Source organism: Poecilia latipinna, unplaced genomic scaffold (assembly GCF_001443285.1).
Source record: "Poecilia latipinna isolate Pla-1442-1.1 unplaced genomic scaffold, P_latipinna-1.0 Scaffold656, whole genome shotgun sequence".
Lineage (NCBI taxonomy): Eukaryota > Metazoa > Chordata > Actinopteri > Cyprinodontiformes > Poeciliidae > Poecilia > Poecilia latipinna.
In genome coordinates, this window is record NW_015113272.1 from 191589 (window position 1) to 199641 (window position 8053).

The following is an 8053-nucleotide window of genomic DNA, read 5'->3' on the forward strand; positions in this document are numbered from 1 at the left end:
ATTTCAAACATAGAGTCTTAAAATGATGCTAGCACATTTATTACAGAGGCCTGTTAACCTTCAGCTTTACTATAACTTGTTGAACACCCAACACACATTTTTGAATGCTTGTCTGTGTGACTGTAACCACATCAGTGATTTCATGTCTTGGTTCATACCCTGATGCACGCAATGCACTCCTCAACACAAATACTTTTTGCACTCCCATGCAAAAACCACCCAGTTCTTCAGCAGACTGTTAGTGAGGCAGTGTCAAAACTAAAAACAAAAAACAAAAACAAAAACTCCGTTCATCATTATTTACCTTCAGGGCTCCAGTAGTTTGTGGGGAGCTACAGGGTCAAGATTTTATAAAGCTTTCTCAAATCTGCGCTGCATCCACACCACATCGTACAACATTTTAATGTAACCATTAAAAGCCAAACTATTCATAAATATGAACTCACCGATGATCTGGTCTTCTGTGAAGTCAGACTGGTAGAGACAGATTTAAGATAGACGAGACAACGAAGGATAGACGTTAAAAACATGGAGTAAAGCAGGCTACATTTAGCTAACCTGCTTTAGATTTATTCCACATTTTACAACCTTTTAGAAACGAACTAACTAAATTGTACGCTATAAAACACGAATCCAGAAGAAAATCTTCACTCACCATGTCTTATTTTATTTTATTTTGGTGTCTCTATGACGAGGATGTCAGTCCGCACAGAGCTAAACGGACAGCAGCAGCTAACCAGTTTGGTAGGTACGCCCCCGTTGACGTCACACGTCTCAAACTGAATCAGCCAATCACATTGCAAGAATGTCAGAATATGCGACATATTTTGTGGCTTTCAACAGCAGTTTCGAGCCCTGGGCAAAGATTGTACTAAGCACATTATTATGCCACACCCTGTTAATATTCACACATTAATGCCAATTTCTTCATGTTTTAATAGGAAATTAGCTCGTAGCACTTCTCAAAGACAAAGAGCTAGGAAATTCAGAGTCACCCCTTGACAGATGCTTTATTTTTCAGCCTCAGTAGTGGAAATCTGTGAGTATCTTAAAAGGATGCATTATGTAAAATCGACTTTTCTCTCATTAAAAACCACTATTGCTTTAATTCTTTCATGAATCTTTGAGAAATCCTTGATTCTCCCCTGGGGTCCATTGGAGGTGCCCAAACGCTTGCCGTCTCAAGTTCTCGTTGTTGGAGCTGCAGCTTCAGACAGCCCGTCCAGACTGGCAGGGCAGCCATTAGCCAACACCAGGTGGAACTGAATCTGCTGAATTTATCATATAATCTACTTTTCAGTCCAATGCTCCTAAGAATGGTTGTGAACAGCATAATGAAAGGCATTGCGATGACCAGAAGGCGGAGTGTTGGAAAGAGCATGAACTCCTTAAAGAGACAGCGGACAATTTCAAGTCAAATTTCTTTTTAAGTCATATTTGCTATTTTAAAGCACAATGCTTGGTATGGAAAATACACACTGCTGCCACTTTAACATTGGCAAAAACAAACAAACATGTTTTTAATTAAAAAAGAAAAGTACTTGAACATTTACTGTTTTAAAGTTTATTGTTACATTTTCAACTTCATCATCTCCAAAATGCCTTTTAGCCATCACATCTGTCATATCATTCTGTGACTCCGTCTCTTGCATTTCATCGCTGTACATGAAAAAACACAGAGAAATGTTATGGGAACTCCTTATTGCTCCCCTAGTGTCTCTCCACACTGAAATCGGACAAAGTCCAACACTCGAGCCTGTTGACCCTTGAGGAACTGTGCCACGGTCCTAGTGGGGTCTCCCAGAAAGGTCTGAGGCAGCAGCCGTGTCTCAGATTCACCACAAGGTAGGTCGTCCTCGTTCCCTAGAGACAAAGGGGCCTCCCCCACCACATGCTGGCTGAGTTTACGACCTAAAGTATCTCGTTCTTCATCCTTTCCACCCTGGAATACGACCAGAGCGCCGTAGCGGCCCAATGTCACCTCCGTCTGACTGCTGATGTTGCCATGTACGTATGAGCCTATGTGCCATTCAGCAGGGACTCTCACGGTCACCGCCCGCTTTAGAGACATGTTCTCACCAAGACGTCCTAAGAGGAGCAGAAGATACCCATTTAATGAATGATAATACTTCTTAAACCTTTAAATATTTCTAACTAATATATTTTCTGAAGTACAAATCCAATTTTAGCAATTCCCACTATTGAACTGGGAGCTGGAACTAGTCACAAGCAGAAAACGTGGTCAAGTAACCTGTTCAAATCTGAGTCGAGTTACAGAAACATTATTCATTAGTAATCTAATTTATTGAATATGACTGCAGCACTCTGGTTTAAGTTTATAATCAGGCTGAAATAATCTGGTTGCGGACCAGACCTTTAATTTTAATACTGCAAATAACATTTGAGCGTTTGTTTCCCACAGATGGAGAAACCTTAAATCTTGAAAGATCCTTCCTGAAAGGTAAGTATGTGGACTTCTTTGCACAAAAACTGTTGATGTGCAAAAAGTTGAACTTTTCATTTGACAGAGTGATTGTTATTTTTTCAAATCAGCTTTAAATCTGTTTAAATTAAATGCAACATTGTGCATATTTAAATATGCACAATGTTTTAAGAGTTTCTTTCCTAACCCCATGAGGATCTAATTGATGAGGGAGATCGATCCAAAATACTTTGTAAATGCATATTTTTCCCCTTCAATATTTTTTCTGTTTTTACTTTGTCATACTTAAATATTTCAGATTAAACCAACAACAGTTTCCAAATTATAATCGCATTTTTAAAGCAAGAACTAGATGAAGCAGCCTATCTTTATTTGAAAAAGAAATTGTCCCCTAATCATATTACATAGTTGACAACAACACAGTTTTAGGCCATGAACTAAACCAGGGAAATAGATTAATAATAATAATCAGTTCTGGATTTCTTCATGATGAGATACAACTTGATACATTACAGGCTACTGAAGACTTTGCAGCATTTTGTTAAGCAATTACAAAATGTTATAATTTTATTATACATTACTTTTGGGAATTTACCTAGTTAGTGCAGAAATATAGCCAGAGTTTCCCTGGCGGGCCACCAAGATTTTCTTGTGCCCCACCCTGCTTAGCATTGCTTATTTAATTTCTTTTTTAAATGTTTGCATTTTTAAAGATTTTATAGCTGGTTTTCAGGTGTTAATCTTCCAATAACACATAATTATCGAGGGATATTTTAAAATTTCCTGTCAACTTTAAACATTTTTTTTAACTCAAAAACAGGACAGGCTGCTGGATGAATGACTCCCCTAGGATCCAACCACCAGGCTTAGCAGGTTTTCTGGGAAAAACCCCGAAAAATTTTAAAATCACATAATTTTGTGACATTTGATTTTGCAACAGTCTTCCATAGCCCGTCCTAAAAGACTGACTTAGAGATCTGGCCAGTCAGGTTAAGGCAGAAACTACACTAATTCAGTCTTTATTCAGCCCTTCATCAATAGGAGTGGCAGACAGAAGAAGTCAGGTGGTTGAAAAGTTACAAATATCTGTGACAATAGTAGAAGGAGAATACTTTTGGGAAGAACCTCTAACCCAGTGAAACCTACCATTCTGCTGAGTTGACAACACTGGTAAGTTATGTAAGTCTTTATGTAAAATGCTGAAATATGATGTTCTATTTTTGCAGAATTATTTTGATTAGATTGTGGAGATCATATTTATTTTTTGTCACTTAGTGGTTAATTTGAGGTAACTGAAGTTTCCTCTGTAATCCTTTTGTCAAATTTGACTAAATTAGAAATCAGTAATCTTTAATGTTCAAAAAGTAAATTTTGGTTTTACCTTGAAAAGCTTATGTTTTTTTTTCTAATTCAGAGATAACTTTGCATGAGTTCAGGTAAATACATTAAAATTTAATGAGGTTATATATTCTAAGGTGAATTTTGATTACTCATGATTTATTTATTTTCATCACATCTTCTAAAATACCTGAGGAAAGTTTGGCTTTTTTGAATTTTTAGTACTATTTTCTAACATTCAAAAAGCACATATGAATTAAATTTGCATACAATTTTTTTTAAATCAGAATCAATGTCACCATTTTTTTTTTTAGCATAAACATAGTCTGTAACGTTGCCGTTAAGAACTTCCACTTTGTATGTATGAGCTGGGAAGAACGAAAAATAAAAGACTTCTTCAAAAAGCAAGAAGATCGAAATGCATTTAAAGAGTTAAAATGATCCAAAATTTATCAGTGTCAGTAAAGCCTGTAGCCCTGCAAGGGTTGAATTAAAGAACCTTATTTTTAATTTCTTTTAACAAGATGAAGCAACATCAATAAGGTAGATCACATCTGAGCTGGGAAATAAATATATAAGCATGTGTTTGTTTACTGACCTATTGTGAGAGCCAAATGGTCAGCTAGTGAAGATCCTTCTCCCACACCGAGTTTATTCAGCTCGTCACTAGACAGGACACTCTGAAAATAAAAGCTGTACATTAGAAAAAAACAAACAAACCAGTCTGTTTTACTGGGATTTATGTGAAACAACTACTACACAAAGTTATGCATAACTGTTAATTGCAAAAAAATGTTTCCTGTCTTTTTTTAGCTTTTTTCTTCTACCGTGAAAAACCTCAAAAGGTTTGCGTGCACTAGCTTAAAGTCCCAACATGGCTTCTATAAAATTAAACAGCAATGCTTATGGCTTATTGGCCAACAAAAACCAGACTTGTGAAGGGAATAACTAGTAAATGTCAACAGATTTCTCCACCCAAGCTATGAATTTCTGTACCTTCCAGGTCACAGATTAAAGAGTGCTCCATGACATATTAAATGTTATGCAATGCTGTAAACCTCTCCAAAGTTTTATCCCTGCCTCTGCTGTGTTACTCCGTCTTTGTCATGCGGTCTTATTTAGCGGTTTCAGAGTAAAATGGGATAAGATTTATTCTAAGATTTTTATTTGAGTAAAAACAAAAAATAAAACCATGTAGATTATGACAAAATACATCGTCAGCTCTAGTCGTTACAGGAGTAAATGCAATAAAGCTAAATTGGTACAAATAGTTTTGCAAGAGTCTGTTCAGGTTTGGCATCTTTGCACCATTAGTTAGTAATAAAAGTGTGATAAATCAGAAACTCTTTCTCCAGTCTCTCAGTTCATGTCTTGGTTTTAAAAGGGACACTTCTTCGTGAATGCTGTGGCACATGACCATTTGAAATTTAAACAATTAATATCCATTACATTATAAATAGTTACAGGAGAGCATAACCATTTCCCCAAATTGTTATGGCCAGGAACAACAAGTGTGTAAGTAAAAGATACGTTTACCTTTACGTATCCTGTCGGGTTTTGATTTTTATCCTGATGGTGTGCCAATGTGGCGAGAGTCGCATCCTTCACCAGCTGCTGAAACTTCTCATTACGGGCAACAAAGTCAGTCTCACAGTTCACCTGCAAGAAAACCAGAAATAAAGCACAAAGTCCAACAAGCAGGGGATAAAACCTGCTGATACAGTAGATCTCTGCTGCCCTTACCTCCACCATCGCTGCGGCTTGCTTCCCCACAAACAGGCCGATCAGACCCTCTTTGGCTTTTCGACCCTGCAGCTTGCTGGCTTTGCTCCAGCCTTCTTTCTGGGCCTGCTCATGTAGCCAGCTTTCAGCCTGGAGGTTCAGCAGCACAGTCACACATTGTTTCTCCACCAGTCAGTATTAGAACCCCCCTCCAGAACAGACAACACACCTGTGCCATGTCATTCTCAAACCTCTCCAGCGCTTCCTTGCATTTAATGAAGGTGTAGCCGGTGCTTTTCCTCAGTTTCAACAGCAGGGCTTTATCCGCAGCCAGCAGCTGACAGCCTGAGTGCAAACACTGCACAGGCTGACTGACGCTCACCTGAACCACACAAAGGACAAACACGCAAATACTACTATTCAATTTTCATCCTTTTTAACAATTACAGGAACATAAAAACCCAGTAATGGTAAAATGAGCCACTGGAACTGACCCAGGGAAAGCCAGAAAGACAACAGTCAACCATTAACAACAACAGCTCTTAAAACACGGCTGAAGCTAAAAGTGAAATGGAGAAGTTTAGTCTGCTCACCTTTACGGCTTCTCTTGTAACAGCTCTAAATAAAGAAGCTAGCGACATGATTAAAAACTGGAAAACACAGCTCTCTTATGAAAGCTTACAATGTCATTGAAATCCACGCTGCGGAAGGAAGGAAGCCGAGTTAGAACAAAAAAATCGGAGTTACAGACCGGTACTTTTAATTAGCGCCATCTACAGGCCTGGAGGACAGCAGAGTTTAATATGCAGCTGCTCTTAATCTGCTACCCGTAAGTTCAGCGAGTTCACAAGAAAGAAAGAAAGAAAGAAAGAAAGAAAGACAGAAAGAAAGACAGAAAGAAAGAAAGAAAGAAAGAAAGAAAGAAGTTTCTCTAATGAAATAGAATCGATTATTCACATTATTTATCTAATAGAAATACTTGCCACAACATTATACAATCAAAATAATAATAAAAAAAACTATTGTGATTATATTTTAGTTAATCCAACCTTTCACATCTACCATGACTTGCCACAAATAAACACCTTTTCACTTTATACTCTCCTAAATCATGCAGGTATGTCATTTAATGCGTACCTGCTTTAAATGGCTTTCCATTGAAACCATTTAACCTTTCAGAGTTGCTACAAGTAATATAAATTAACATAAATGGGACTAAGATGTACTTTACTTATCTTTTCTCCCTACCCAAAAAAAAAAAAAACGAGAAGAAGAGAATAAACAGAGAGTTACACTAAAGCTAATAATACTATAGTTTATGATAATAAAATAAAAACTACAATAATAATAATCAACATGTAAAATGTGTTATTTAAAATGAATGAAAAATACATTTTTCTTTTGAAGCTGCAGTAAGAATCAAAGCATCAGTGTTTTCTGCCCACACCTAATGGAAAATTTCTTTTGAAGACATTTGTGCAAATATTTCATTATGTCAACACTAAAATGTTCCATCGATCTGAAACCCTGTGTGTAGAACATGATTACTCCATAATGTTTACAAAGGGGCAGGTCACCTCAACGTGATCAGGGACGCTGCACCGACAACTCCATGTTTTCATGTTGGATAGACCCTGAGAAGTAAAACATCTGATCAAATTGATTTGATAAAAATAGAAAAAGGCACATGACAGATACTGATTTCGCTGTACTTCACACTGAATACGCTGAATATATAAGATGGCTGATCAATAATTTAAACAATCATTTTTATCCAAATGGTTTTGAAATCCGACAGTAAGGTGTGCACTTTCACACATGAGAGTGATATCTGAATTTTACATATTTCCAAATGTGTTACCGTATTCAAACATTCAACAGGTTTGACTGTTTTAGTATGTCTCAGCATAATCTACAGAATATAAATAGAATCCATGACTCATCAGAAAAAGTTTTCATAAGACCATATCTAGATTGATATGATTGTGATTGGGTTGTGTTCACGAGGCTCCCTCTGGATTGGCTGAGATAAAACTGCTATAAAAACATGGATGTGGTAACAGTTGGGTCACCTTGTTTTAGGGGGCTGCTGATCCAAGATGAAAGTCGCTGCTATCCTTCTCCTTTGCATGGCCCTGTTCCACCAGGGACACAGCAGTAAGACTCTTTCCTTCTTTCACAGCATCACTTTACAATGAGCATCTTGAGCCGGTAGCATGTGAGTGAAATGTTGCAGTCGGTGTTGTAAATGCTTCTGGTGTGATTTCAGACTCATGTCAGGGCCGGTGCGGGTATGGAATAGACACTAGTTACTCCTGTCAGTGCAACACAGCCTGTGAGAGGTACAACGACTGCTGTTCCGACTATTACACACTATGCAAAGGTAAGTAGCAAAACCAGGTAAAACCTACTAAAATATAACATTGTTTTGTTTGTAAAATGTAAATTCCTATGTGGCAGGGCCGTGTAGAGACCACTAAAGGGGCAGATGCTCCAAAAAAAAAAGGGCACATCTAACCGCATCCTAGGACAGAATATTAACAAAGCCAC

At 37.5% G+C, this 8053-nt stretch overlaps 3 protein-coding genes across 6 annotated transcripts in view; 1 reads left to right on the forward strand and 2 right to left on the reverse strand.

Moving 5' to 3' along the window:
- myl6 (myosin, light chain 6, alkali, smooth muscle and non-muscle) overlaps positions 1 to 775 on the reverse strand; it is a 7601-nt gene extending 6826 nt beyond the window's left edge. The window contains exons 1-2 of the mRNA XM_015043911.1: positions 656 to 775; positions 447 to 474 (exon numbers count right to left, since the gene is read on the reverse strand). Of these exons, the coding sequence (XP_014899397.1) occupies positions 447 to 474; positions 656 to 658 (31 nt within the window). The 5' untranslated portion in view covers positions 659 to 775. The remainder of the gene's footprint in view (positions 1 to 446; positions 475 to 655) is intronic.
- A 629-nt stretch (positions 776 to 1404) lies between these two features.
- tsfm (Ts translation elongation factor, mitochondrial) lies at positions 1405 to 6243 on the reverse strand. Its single transcript, XM_015043910.1, has 6 exons — positions 6097 to 6243; positions 5733 to 5885; positions 5525 to 5653; positions 5318 to 5440; positions 4380 to 4461; positions 1405 to 2088 (listed from the first exon to the last, which is right to left on the reverse strand). The coding sequence occupies exons 1-6, from the start codon at positions 6142 to 6144 to the stop codon at positions 1700 to 1702; spliced, it is 924 nt and encodes a 307-aa protein (XP_014899396.1). The 5' UTR covers positions 6145 to 6243; the 3' UTR covers positions 1405 to 1699.
- The window catches only part of endou (endonuclease, polyU-specific), a 14444-nt gene continuing 9755 nt past the window's right edge, over positions 3365 to 8053 (forward strand). For 2 of the 4 annotated variants that reach the window (XM_015043906.1, XM_015043908.1), the window contains exons 1-2: positions 7554 to 7660; positions 7773 to 7886. In XM_015043906.1, the coding sequence (XP_014899392.1) occupies positions 7603 to 7660; positions 7773 to 7886 (172 nt within the window). In that variant the 5' untranslated portion in view covers positions 7554 to 7602. Of the gene's footprint in view, positions 3614 to 7553; positions 7661 to 7772; positions 7887 to 8053 lie in introns of those variants that run through there. The other 2 variants (XM_015043907.1, XM_015043909.1) reach the window with 2 other exon arrangements.

Bases quoted from the DNA above. Each gene is read 5' to 3' on its own strand.
- tsfm (XM_015043910.1), bottom strand. From the start codon at position 6,144: ATGTCGCTAGCTTCTTTATTTAGAGCTGTTACAAGAGAAGCCGTAAAG. The intron at 4,462-5,317 runs GTAAACGTATCT...TTTTATTTTCAG, and splicing joins ACCCGACAGGATACGTAAAG to AGTGTCCTGTCTAGTGACGA. The intron at 2,089-4,379 runs GTCAGTAAACAA...TGCTCCTCTTAG, and splicing joins CCATTTGGCTCTCACAATAG to GACGTCTTGGTGAGAACATG.